General features: G+C 35.9%; 2 protein-coding genes across 2 annotated transcripts; both read left to right on the top strand.

Moving 5' to 3' along the window:
* Positions 1-1,774: 1,774 nt before the first annotated feature.
* LOC119910830 lies at positions 1,775-13,296 on the top strand. Its single transcript, XM_038729625.1, has 15 exons — positions 1,775-1,927; positions 2,207-2,296; positions 2,600-2,866; positions 2,960-3,126; positions 3,250-3,386; positions 3,473-3,625; positions 5,652-5,698; positions 6,233-6,361; positions 6,623-6,786; positions 9,115-9,292; positions 9,671-9,787; positions 12,194-12,445; positions 12,551-12,714; positions 12,858-12,994; positions 13,076-13,296. Exons 1-15 carry the CDS (start codon positions 1,807-1,809, stop codon positions 13,224-13,226), a joined length of 2,274 nt encoding a protein of 757 aa, XP_038585553.1. The 5' UTR covers positions 1,775-1,806; the 3' UTR covers positions 13,227-13,296.
* Positions 5,149-8,244, top strand: LOC119910309 (C-type lectin domain family 4 member M-like). Its single transcript, XM_038728831.1, has 6 exons — positions 5,149-5,349; positions 5,652-5,759; positions 6,233-6,493; positions 6,623-6,786; positions 6,866-6,993; positions 7,561-8,244. The coding sequence occupies exons 1-6, from the start codon at positions 5,229-5,231 to the stop codon at positions 7,709-7,711; spliced, it is 933 nt and encodes a 310-aa protein (XP_038584759.1). The 5' UTR covers positions 5,149-5,228; the 3' UTR covers positions 7,712-8,244.

The following is a 13,296-nucleotide window of genomic DNA, read 5'->3' as shown; positions in this document are numbered from 1 at the left end:
TGAAATATTTGGATAAGATATGAAATGTTTTCTGAAGTCTCTGAAACATTTCTTACTTTTTCCTCAAGTTTTCCCTCTTTTTTTTCTTTTTCTGACCCTGTGATTCAAATTAAATGTTGTCATGATTCAAATTTTGGTGAATGAAGAGTATTACTGAAGATACGTTTCAAATACAAACTCCATTTCCAGAAAAGTGGAGATATTGCATAAAGTTGGGATAAAGTTGTCAAATTAACAAATCACAGATATTTTTGTTTTTATTGCATTTTGAAAAATATCTAACTTTTCTGGGGATGGGGTTTGTATATGCTAAACGTACAACCATTGTATCTTTAAAGTTGTATGTCTGTAGTTGTTACAATGTAAAATGTGTATGTAGTGATGATTTACAGTTCAGATTAGCCAGAATAATATTTTTATGGATTTTACTGAGTAACCAAGACATTAATTAATTTGAAAAGTTATGTTCCTATACTATTTTGTAGTCAAAACAATGAAAAACAACATCTTTTTTCAGATGTTGTTTTTGATTGTTTTGACCACAGAAAAAAATTATTCCACTCATTTTCATTTCATTGTCAATGTATTGGCATGGCTATAACACTATGGGGTAAATTGGAAAATATAAAGAACATTTTTGAGTTATTGTTGAAATATTCTAATTACATTACACCCCTGGTGTGACACCTGGTAAGTAATATATGTGAAAGAGTATGTCCTGCCTGATTGTTGTACCATTCTGAGTATGAACACATGCCAGACAACTTGTCTGCTTGAACTAGTAACCTGTTAGTTTAGAGAGTCTGCCTGTCTGTTTGTTTAAACTGCGACTAATTGGATTTTCCTATGAATTGTCACCAGACCACATGCTCTGAACCTCATAACACTCTGCCCTGCCACCCAGCCACGAAACTTGCCAACATCAAATCCCTAGACCCTGGATCCCATCCTAACCCAGTCCCACACTCACCTGCCATCAGCCCTGACTATCTACTTTTGTTGTTCATTAATAAAATATATTTTATTTCATTCCTTGTTCCAGGCTGCCTTTGATTACTGGTCACACCCCTGACACTTTTATGTTCTATAATTACAGGTCGATCCACTGTTCCTAACAAGCAACCGGTTATACTGTGTCTGCTGTTATTATTGTCTTTGCTGTTGTTATTAACTGTACTGACTAGGAGGAAATTTGACTCAAAGTTTCATTTCCGTCTTCTTCTTCAATTTCATTTTCATCAGATAGCTGCGTAGACAATTTTTCATAAAAAAAAATACCCCAAGATTTTATGCAAAATCTACAACTATTTCAACAAAAATAATCATATCTTTTAAATTTAAACTTTCACAGACATCTGTGCAAATTTCTGAAAAAATATTTTCTAAAAATATAAATTTTCACATAATTCTTAACAAAACAGTGCAAAAATATACAATACTTTTTACTTGAATTTTGTAAAAACACAAACAATTTCATTCAACAATTTCATTGTCCACTATGGTAAAGATTTATCTTTGACAACATTTTGGGCACAAAATGGGCGCTTAAGAATCATGCACAGCTAAAGGTGAAAATTGAGCATCACATAAATATTTATACATCTCTTTTTAAATTAATAAATGCAACCCATTGTTCCCAGTTAGTTCTCTGCGCAATGTTTAATTCTCTTAAGCAAAAATCTGCAATGAACTAAACATCACCCATTGATGAACGGTTATTTAGGGGTGGATTCACTTTCACACACTTTCCTCCTCACAGATATAAAAGGAGGCAAACAGATCAGTGGACAGAGCTGCAGCACTACAATGGATAATCCAGGAAGAAGGACAGATGATAGGCAGAAAACAACATTTATACCAGAGTTTTCTCAAGTTTTCTTCAACACTGATAGACGTTTTCGCTCTCGCTACGAAATCTTCAGACGAGGCATGACTTTAATATCTTCTAGTGTCTGACATGTTTCTTCTATCTGTCCACTTTTCCCTCACTGCTTTCTTTTTTCACTCTTTCTCTCATGAAATGAACCTGTGAATTTAAGTAATTTAATGTTACCATTATTTAAATGTAATTGAATGATGAGCATTGCTGAAGATAATATATTAGGCAAAGTTATATAACCAAGCCTCAATGATTTAGCTTTAAAGTCATCATACTCATCGCCCCATACTGACTTGTATATTTTTTTCTGAATTACAATATTCACAGGTGGAGAAGGATCTGATCGACTGGTTATACTGTGTCTGGGTCTGTTGAACGCTATTTTGCTGATAGCTGCTGTTGCTATTGGCATTAACTGTAAGTAGTCTTATGACATTTGACAGATAGTTTCATTTCCCTTTCCCCTTTCCCCTTTCTGTGAAATTTCGCTTTCATCAGATAGCTGAATAGACAATTTTTGATGAAAATGTACTTTTCTTACATAATTCTTAACATAACAGTACAAAGCCACAACACACTTTTTATTTCTATTTCTATTTCGTAAAACTATGAATTTCAATACGCAATTTTATTGTCCAATATAGTAAAAATATGTCTTTGACTACACAGTTTTGACACAGTTCTCATTGTCATTGTGACAGTGTATTTTCACATCAACAGGTGCCAAAGTCAAAGAGGGTTCCCTCCAGGTTACCCACTCAGCTGCAACAAAGCTCATCAATGAGCTAAACTATCTCCGTAGTAACCACAGCGATGTGATCAAAGCCGAAGAGGAGGCCAAGAATGCGTTAGAAAGAGCGATTCAAAACCATGCAGAGTTAAAGGTGAAAATAGAGCAGCACAAGACCATCAATGATGAATATCATAGAAAGATTGAGGCGCTGCAAACAGAGAAGACAATTCTGCAGTCCAATATATCGGCTCTGGGTGAGACAGAGTTGTATTATAGTTTAGAGAAAGTACTGAAAAACATCTAAAGTGAAAAGAATCTGTCATTGATATATTTTTTATTTCTCCTAGAGGGAACTTGTGGCAGATGTCTCTCCACGTGGATTCTTCTTAACTCATCCTGCTATTTCTTTTCTTACACTGAGTCCTCTACTGTCAAAAAGAACTGGCCAAATAGCAGAGCAGACTGTATTAGTCGTGGAGCCGACCTGATTGTGATCGATAACCAGGAGGAACAGGTGGGTTGAAAACAAAAAAAAATACTGTTAAGAATATGTCAATACTAATGTTTAAATATAAATATTTATACATTTGAATTTTACATTTGAGCCCTATGAAAATGTCTTTGTGTGCTTACACAGAAATTTGTGAGTGACAGCATTGAAAATATGAGAAGTGGCCGCGACGTCTGGCAAAGCGGATTCTGGATTGGTCTTACTGACACAGAGACAGAAGGGACATGGGTCTGGATTAATAATGTCACAGAGGTGGAACAAAGGTAAGAGCAGCAGTATTATATTCTTAATGCTTTTATAACAATGGGTTATTATTGGTTGCTTTTTTGAATGTTGTGATTTTCCAAAGGTACTGGATGGATGGAGAACCAAACAACGTTGGACACCTGGGAGAAGACTGTGGGATTGCAGTTTATAGCTCTGATAATCCCTGGAAGACCCGTTTTGATGCCAATTGTCACCAGAGAGAAAGGCACTGGATATGTGAAATGACATCAATCTAGAATCAGGGAGTAGTGCAAGCAGAAAACACAAGAATATGTTTGCAACTCTTATGTTTGCAAAAAATAAAATAAAACACATTGAAGATTGGTTTCATGTTTCTGGGCATTCTTCACCTTAAATTACTCTAACTATATATATGTATTCTAACACTTAGCACAAAGTTCACATATGCAGGGTTTTGCAGAATAAACTACACCTCACTATGATATTATTGACAATCATCTATGTTATAGCCGTTCTTTTAAGGTTCACACTTCCATCATCACCACCATCAGGTCACATGTTTCAGTGTGTCCAAGGGAGCTGCAACAAAGCAGTGAGCTGAACTATCTCTGTAGCAACCACGGCTCTGCGAGGTTGGAATTGGTGGACTGACAGTGGAGTTGAGGTAGAACATAGGCGAGTCCTGCAGAATTGTACTTTTAATGTTGTATTCATTTTGAAATATTATTGATTGTTTTCACTTGATGACTCATGTCATGTCATAACTGAACAAAAGGGACCAACAGTATTTCTTTGAATGATCTAGATTTTTCTCAGATACTGAATTGATGGAGAACCAAATACAGTAACTAAAGACCCCAGGGAGAGAATTGTGGGGTTGCAGTTTACACCTCCTCTAATCCATTTAAGATCTGGTACAAATGAAGTTGCCACTGGATACGTGAAATGCCGTCAAGATAAAAACTGCATACACTCAGGAAGTACTGCTCAAGCAGAAAACACACTTGACACCTTCAAGATTTGTGTTACTTTGTTCCGGGGAATTTTAAATTATTGTATTTCAGCAGTCATTACCAAGCAGGCTACTAATATGCAACATAAAGTACAGCTCAATATGTTATTATTGACAATTAAATAAAACAATTAAAGCCATCCACACTGCAAGCTGTAATTCTGCAGGAGATGATACTTATTTTTCTTGTTACATTCAACCATAAATAAGCTATGTGAGGAAAGAAAGCGTCATGTCTATGCCATCGGAATCAGCCATAATAGTGAGACACCAGGTGTGGAGCCTTCTGTTAATCTCAAAACTGAAGTAAACTATGTGAGCCAAATCAAAGTAAAAAAAGAAATCACTCCCTCAGACATCATAATGGTCCTCAGAAAGAGAGGGAGACGACAATCTTGTCCTGTCGAACAACAAGACATACGCAATACACTGCCTGAATTGTCTCGAAAAGGATACTAAAGAAAGATTAATGGTACTAGAAAGACTACATAAACTTTAACAACGTGATTTCAAGAATGTGGGGCTTTTGGGGGATTTGGTAAACAAAGCCATAAACATTGACCTGTCTCAAAAACATCAGCAAAGACAAGGTTGTTAACTAGAGAGCCATAGTGATACTCATTTATTCTGAACTAACTCTGAACTATGGTAAACTTGGGTATTTCTTAAATTTCTAAGTATAATCATATCCTGTACATGTGAAGAAAGAAAATGTTACATCAACTACTAATAAGAATTTCACTTCTCTTTTCTAAGGCACAGATTTAACTGGAATTGATGTATCATGGATTGTTGATGAGCTCAGCAATGGTAGCTTCAAGCATCAACACAGTCTCATATGACTGATCTCAGCTAAGCAGTCAGAATGGAGAGGAGAGTAATCTCAGGTGGTAATTGTGATAGCGGATTTAACACACTGATTTGCCAGGAGGACATGACCACTGAGGAGCACCCTTACACCAACTTTAACCAAGACAGGCAACAAGGTATAGTATGATAAAAGTTATTGTCAACACAATACGCTTACAGAAACAGTTTTCTGATTCACTTTGATTCTTTAAAAGTGGCATCAGGCTCTAAAATAGTGCTGATAAAATATTTAGAAATATGATGACAAATGACAAAAAAAGACATGAAAAATGCCTGGTATGAGTTAGTACTGAGTGAATGATTTGAAAAAATTATAATGTTATAATAATGCATAGGCTATGTAAAGCTCAACTATTGTAACTTAAAACTTTATTTGAAACAGTTTCCAGTTTTCTATTGATTCATTATCTCTATCTAGTGTCTACGCCCAGTATGACATCTTGGAGACCTACCAGACTGGCTGCGGTGAGCCTGGCGCTACTTGCTGCAGTTCTATTAATAGTTGATATCAGCCTCGGGGTCCACTGTAAGTCAATGAAACTGTGTACAGTGGTCATTGGAATTATAGAGCTATGGATTTTATTTCATTATTAAATTCATCGATTAGTCACTTGTTTAACATCAGACAAGTGTGACAATTCCTAGAGACCAAGGTGATGTCATCAAATGTCTTGTTTTGTTCAACTAGCAGATCTAAACCCCAAGATATGCAGTTAACTATAATTAAAGTAGTAAATTTTTACCAGGGTTTGAACCCACAACCTTCTTGCTGTGAGGCAACAGTGCTAACCACTGCACCACCATGCCACCCCATAATCCATAATATAACATAATAATAGTCTTATGGTTTTGTTTATTCACATATGGGAGCTTGACACTGTGGGTTGGATATAATATACATAAATAAAATAAACATGTCAGTGAAATGAGAGAGAAAGGGAGCGATAAAGACAGAGAATACTTTGCTACAGTAACTCTGTTTGTCTCCTACACCTACAGACAACAATCTCAAAGATACCCACCTCAAACTTGATGATACAGAACGCATCAGCAATGAGATGATCAAACTCCAGGATAATTACAAAGCCGCAATCAAAAACATGACGGGTTACAAGAAGCAGCTGGACAGTGAGATGAATCGTCAGAAACCAACCAACTGGGAGCTTGAACACCAGACAAAAAGAAGCCAAGACTACCAAGTGCAGATTGTTAAAATGACTGAGGACATTGCATCACTGAGATCCCACATACCAATGATTAGTGAGACCTGTTTTACTATTATTGTATATATATATATATATATATATATATATATATATAAAAGCATAATAATGTGTTTTTATTGTTTTATATGATCGTGTTATTCACTGTTATTTTCTTTGGCAACAGATGATGGCTGCAGACACTGTCCACCAGGATGGATTTTGATGAACTCGTTGTGTTACTACTTCTCTTTCTCTGACTATGCTGGACTCAAAACATGGCAAAAAGCCAGAGATTTCTGCCAGATGCATGGAGGTGACCTTGCAGTCATAGACACCAAAGACAAAGAGGTAAATTATCAACATTCAGTTCATATTTCTTTACAACAAGTTTTTTCTTTTAATTCTTTTTATAGTTCTTATTTGTTAGAACTCAACTGTAAATCACTTGAGACACAATGAAGACCCCTCAAAATATATGGGCTTCTGGATTGGACTGAGAGACGTTCACGAGGAAGGGACTTGGAGATGGTTGGATGGAACAAGACTGGTTGAAGGGTAAGAGTTAAATATGTTACATGTTGTTGTATTTGTGGGAAATGATCAGCATAGTGTCCTGCTGCTGGGTCAGTTACTAGTGCATACCGTCAGACGTCATGCAGTGAAGATTTCTAAGACTATAACAAGCAAACTCCTACAAATGATGATACTGCACTGTACAATCAGATGCTCATATCACAAGTAAGAGGGTATTTGCATGCATTGTCCCTGACCACAAGCATCAACAAAGAGTTTGCTTAACAGCCTGTGCGCTCAACTGCATTGCGATGCAATAATGTAAGTTTAACAAACATAAAAGAAGACCTGCTGTACACTATAATGGATTACCAATCACAAGCAAGTGTATTCATATTGTTTTGCATTCAAATGTGTAATGGACAGATGCATTTGTCAACATGGAAGTTAGGAAAATGCATGCATCAGTCTTGCTTACACACTCATGCATTTCCTGATGATTAAGAGAGTATTTCATTTTTAGCCTGACTATCGAAAAAAAAAAAGATAATGTGGACAGAGAGAAAGCAAGTACTGTGTCTCTGTAAAGAAACCTATCATTTGATCCAGGTACTGGAACGATGGAGAACCAAATGATGTGAACTCTGAGGACTGTGCAATGGTGTATCCCAAAGAAAACTTCTTCAAGGCTTGGAACGATAATTCATGTGAAGTGAAACACAAATGGATTTGTGAAAAGGCACCAACTTCTATGAGTTAATAGTGTGTCTTTACTGCATGTGCCTCTTTGTGCAAACCTAGCTGTTTGCACAAAGAGTTATTCCTGTAATGAAAAACAGAATATTTACCAAATCAGATCTTTAATTGTGAATATGCATGTTACTATTACACACATCACATACTATAATGTGAATAAACCATATATTTGATGTTCATACAGTGCTTATAAATGCTAAACAGGGAAGTTAAAAAGTATTACCACCAAATGTAAGGACAATACCCCAATGTTACCTCTTTCTTAAAGTAAGTAGGTAATATGATAATATAATAGTAAAAAGCAGTAATATAATAGTTATACAACGAGCAGCTTTATCAATGTTATTAAATCATTAATGAATACTTTATAAATCTGTAATAAATTAAAGGCTGAATGTTTTTAATAGGCCATCATGTCTGCAGCTGTGAGGTAAGTTGATTATTTAAAGACCAAGCAAATTATGTGAAAGTGACCACATGGCTTTTTATTAATCTGTAAAGAATAAATAAATGGCCAACTATTAATTGAAACCTAAACCTGTGTTTTGTGTTTTTAGTATGACTGAATAGAAAGTGGCATTGGTGTAATACAGAATAAGTAGTAGAAGTACATTGCAATTATAGCAGGCCGTTTGAATTCTGTATTTCATAAGTATGACTCAGCATATCAAGAATATGGGGGGGAAACATCCTAACTAGGCTATATGTAATTAACTCTAATCTAATTATTCACTCTTCTCTAAGTGCACGTGCTAAATTGACATTATTTTGGACAGAATGGAAACATGTCTGATATTTTACCAACTATAATCCAAACATAGACACAAAGGCCACAGCATCCAGACAAGGGTTCAAACACGCACGTGCGCATACACACGCACACACAGTAGTAGTACTCGAGACCGGTCCTGGTCTCGTCTCGGACTCGACCGCATTTGCACTCGGTCTTGTCTCGGTCTCGGAGGACTCGAGATTTCATTTTAAGACAAGTCAAGACCATAACTTTGGGAATATCAATAAATTGCTTTTGCATTGTCTGATTTGTTAACATTCTAACTTTGATTGGAAGTAAAAGATATTGCTTCAAATGCAACCAATAACCCTAATTAACGACTGTCACCCCTCCCTGCGATGCTTATTTTGATTTCAGCTCTTAGTGTTTTATGTGGGTGTTTCAATGGGAATGCGGATCTTTCAGATCAATCTGAGAAGTAGGCTACCTACTGTATGATCTCGTTCCACATTTTATTGCATGCCATGCAATGCAGGGAACTGGTCTTGGTTTCGACTGCTCTCAGCCCCTGAAAGTCTTGCTTGGTCTGTCTCGGTTTGGGCGGTCTTGACTACAACACTAACACACACACATACACACACACACACACACACACACACAGGGCAATGTCCTAACAAATAATCTCTTCTGGACAAACACACCAGGCTGCTCTCATTATCACGGTCAAAATGGAGGGTTTTGAAAATTCAGATCGGACTTTTGATGGTAGGCCGACATATAAAGCACTGATCAGTCAAGAGGACTTAAGTGGAGACGAGCACCATCTTTACCCAAACCAAGAGAAACAACAAGGTACAGTAGATAAAAATCAAATTATATTTATAAACTGTATAAATTGTTATACTGTTTTTTTAATACTGGTACCAGATTCTAATATAGTACTGGAAACACACTGTGCTAATTTCTGGATCTTTCTTAATTTGCATCCTTGTTTTGCTCAAATCATTAAGTGAATGTGTTGCATCTGTTTTTTAAATCACTGTTTAGCTCAAACATTGATCATCAATATCATCTTTAGAATATACAGATAAGGGACAAATTAAATGAAAAAATATGTCTCATTTATTTAGGTTTTTCAACCATTTGTATATAATTTTGATGATATTGTATTGTTACTGTATTATGACACAGTTCATGGCTCTGATCTTGATCCCCCACTTCTCTGTGTAGTGTCCATGTCCATGGTGAGACCTGGATCCAGTTTGAATCATTACAAAGTGCTCACAGTAAGCCTGGCCGTACTCGCTACCATTCTTCTAGCAGTTGATATTGGCATGGGAATCTATTGTAAGTCACTGTTAACTCATAAAGAACTCCTAGATTTACAATATTGTGAAAACATTGTGGTGTTAAATAGTTAATTCATAATATTGAAACTAATGTTTAAGCCTTTGAATAAGAAGTTGAAAGTAAAGTGAAGTGAATTGAAAGTCTGAAAAGTTTGTTTTATCCATAGACTGTATTTAAAAAAGGTTTTATCACAATTGTTGCAATGAACAATTCAGTAGTTTTTGGATATTGGTCAGTGACATATCCGTCCCAACAAAGTTCTACCCCCTTGCTTTGAAGTATTACAGTTTGGGGGAGAAAATAAGTTGTTGGCGCTCCAAGAAGTTACACATATGAATAGGCTACCTAGATATTTAACACATTTATTATGAAAATACATAAACCTTTAATAACAGGATCATGTAAAACATGAAATGAAAGTAATTCAACCATGATCAAAAAACAAAAAAATGTGAAATTTGACATCCTTGACGAAGTGATCTCAGAACAGGAAATCGTTTTGTACTGTTTGGATACAGCATGACACAGCTGTGAATATTCCTTTAAAATACTTCCAATGTCGATACAAAGTTTTGCCCAAACCAATATGAAATGTGCATCAGTTTAAAGGTTATCAAGATATTCCAAGAACAAGTACACTTATGTGATGGTTGGTCATAAAGCCTTTCTTTAAACACAAAGAGAGAATCTATGTTTAGGAATGTAATTGGTCTCCAGTTTTCTAGCAGTAAATTATATTTATCAGGTTTTGGGAATAGGAGTTATAATACCCTGTTTCATAGTTGTAGACATTTCTTTTCTAACGTTGTATATTTTAATTAAATCCAATTTATATAATTCCAATAAAAGGACTTTCAGTGATCTCCCCAAAAAGTACATAAAATTCAAAAGAAAACCCATCATGATTGTTTGCACATTTCAGATTAAAGTGTTCAATTGATTGAATACATCTATCACAATCACTGATCTCAGAATTGAAATTATATATATGTATCTTTAAAATGAACAAACATATTTTGAAATGTCTAAAATGTTGGAAATTACTTTGTTAATAGCAGTAATAGTATTTATTTTGCGGTTTCATTTCTCTAAGGCAAATAACTAGCTAGAGTTTCTTTAACCTTGTTCCAACCATTTTGCTTAAGACCATTAAAGGCCCCTTTAGCCATTTCAATATTCTATGTTATCTGTTAGTTTTATTTTTTTTCTCCCATAAAAGATGATCATTAATCATTAAAGCTGGGGCAGGCAACTTTTGAGAACAAGCAAGAGACAGCTAAATTTTGAAAGTATCTAGCTGAAAAAATCTCACCCCCTGCTTATTAATCAGTCCTTAATCAGTCTTATCGGTCCTGCAACACCGGATCTTATTCATTTTTGAGTCAGAACATTTGACTTACTGATTGGTATCGGGATTTAAAGAAAGATGTTTCTGAAATAAATTGCCTACCTCAGCTTTTAATCCGTCCATAATACTTTCTGGCCCACACATTTTATATTTTGATCACTCACTGCTGGCAACATCATGTTTACTAGCCATGATGTTTGTTTTCATTAAAGTCTGATAAACTGTTAACTATTCAGACAGCAACTAGTTGGTGAACAGCAGCTAAAGAGCCAGATATTTGCCTCAGGAGTTGTTGGCGACCAAAACAGAGCTAACAGAGAGTGAATGTTGGACTTCCATTTATTAAGAGGACACAAATACAACTTCAAATGAATGTTTATGTTGTTCTGTGTTTGCTAGCGACTGTTTCCTAACAAGTTTTCCTTGTCACCTTTATAAGTTGGTGAGTTCTTTGTTACAGCTTGTTTCCATTGCCCCCAAGCGATTACAAAAATCAGTAGTGCAAGTTAATGTAGGCTAAAGTAAAAACAGTTTAAAAGTAAGACCAGTTAAAGGTTTATACTTTGATAAATGTATAATGTGTGTGTTGGTGGGAACACAGTATGTAGTTCACTGTCAGTTCTGGTTCTCGCTGACTTACATTAACCAGGGCCACCACACATGCAGTATCTCTTGTAGCTCAGTAGTGCCATGCTGTGACCCAACGTTGAATGACAAAAATTACATGTACACTATTATAATAAAATACTATAAATAAAACTTTCTATAGCTGTGCATGTAAAGTCAATCCTCACTGACAAAAACATTTAAAAGAATACAGTCAAATAATTAATACATTTATGAAAATGTCAAATGCTTGTGTACCAATAATATTCACAAATAAACGTCGTCAATTTCACTTTTATCTACTCATACTCCTGTGTCCATGTTTGACTTTTTAAAATGTATACTGTAGGTAATTTATAGAGTGTATGTACTGTAAAAAGTGGAAATTTTTTATGCTTTTTTTTTTTTAAACTTAAACTGAGACAAAACTCTGTCTTCACAACTTACAGATAGCAAACTTACTGTTGGGCAGAACGCAGTAACGGACATAAGCAGTGAGATGGCCAAATTGCAGGCTATTTACAACACTGCAATCCAACGCAGGGATGAAATCAAGAATCAGTTGGCAAGAGAGATCAGTGGGCAGCAACTAACCAAGTGGGAGCTTGAACACCAGAAGAGAAGAAGCAAAGACTACGAAAAGCGGATTGACAAAATTCGAATGGAAATTGCAGCATTGAAATCCCACATGCCGATGATGAGTGAGAGCTTTTTTTCTTACTGTCTGTGTTATTGTGATATAAACACATAATTATTGTGACCCAGCTAACAACACATCATGTTTCCATATTTCTTTTGGGCAACAGAGGAGGGCTGCAGACACTGTCTACCAGGATGGACTTACATGAACTCAGTGTGTTACTTCTTCGCTTTCTCTGATGCTCTTTCGCGCAGATCATGGCAGGAAGCCAGACAGTTCTGCATGAGACAAGGAGGCGACATAGCAGTGATAGACAGCAGAGAGAAACATGTAAGACTAAACAGTTAGTCAACACTCCTTTAAAAACGCTTTATGTTATTTCTGAGCAGTAAAATAGGTCGGTGCTAAATAGAAGCTAACAAAATAAATGAACAACATGTATGTGTGTGTGTGTAATCTCCCGGTGTTGTCAGCTGGCAATAAGTGACTTGATAAATAATTATCAAGACCCCTCGAGACCCACAGTCTACAGTGGCTTCTGGATCGGATTGAGAGATGTGGAGGAGGAGGGGACTTGGAAATGGCTGGATGGAACAAGACTGAATGAGGGGTAACAGTCACACATTAAAACATGCAAGAGATAACTTGTTGTCACAGCACACTCAACAAAGTAACATCTCATATGTTTCAGGTACTGGAATGATGGAGAACCCAACAACCAGGGCAACGAAGACTGTGCAGCTACGTATCCTAAAATCAACCCCTTTAAGGCCTGGAATGATGCTCCATGCAATCATGAACTGAAATGGATTTGTGAAATCACACCAAGGTCTGCAAGTTAATATGATTTCTTAAAATATACTATTTAGTTTTCATTTAATTGTTTGGTGGAAGAACTCCGCTTTTGGGACT

Source organism: Micropterus salmoides, unplaced genomic scaffold (assembly GCF_014851395.1).
Source record: "Micropterus salmoides isolate LMB-PRFRI ecotype aquatic unplaced genomic scaffold, ASM1485139v1 Ms_hic_scaffold_19, whole genome shotgun sequence".
Taxonomy (NCBI): Eukaryota; Metazoa; Chordata; class Actinopteri; order Centrarchiformes; family Centrarchidae; genus Micropterus; species Micropterus salmoides.
The sequence above is the reverse complement of the archived record's forward strand: the minus strand, read 5'-3'. Positions and strand labels throughout refer to the sequence as shown.

What these genes read in the sequence shown, in the direction of transcription:
- LOC119910830 (XM_038729625.1), top strand. Translation starts at nt 1,807, where the DNA reads ATGGATAATCCAGGAAGAAGGACAGATGATAGGCAGAAAACAACATTT. An exon ending in GTCCAATATATCGGCTCTGG is followed by an intron (nt 2,867 to 2,959) that starts GTGAGACAGAGT and finishes TATTTCTCCTAG; the next exon opens with AGGGAACTTGTGGCAGATGT. An exon ending in GGAACAAGACTGAATGAGGG is followed by an intron (nt 12,995 to 13,075) that starts GTAACAGTCACA and finishes CATATGTTTCAG; the next exon opens with GTACTGGAATGATGGAGAAC.
- LOC119910309 (XM_038728831.1), top strand. Translation starts at nt 5,229, where the DNA reads ATGGAGAGGAGAGTAATCTCAGGTGGTAATTGTGATAGCGGATTTAAC. An exon ending in TATCAGCCTCGGGGTCCACT is followed by an intron (nt 5,760 to 6,232) that starts GTAAGTCAATGA and finishes CTACACCTACAG; the next exon opens with ACAACAATCTCAAAGATACC. An exon ending in GGAACAAGACTGGTTGAAGG is followed by an intron (nt 6,994 to 7,560) that starts GTAAGAGTTAAA and finishes CATTTGATCCAG; the next exon opens with GTACTGGAACGATGGAGAAC.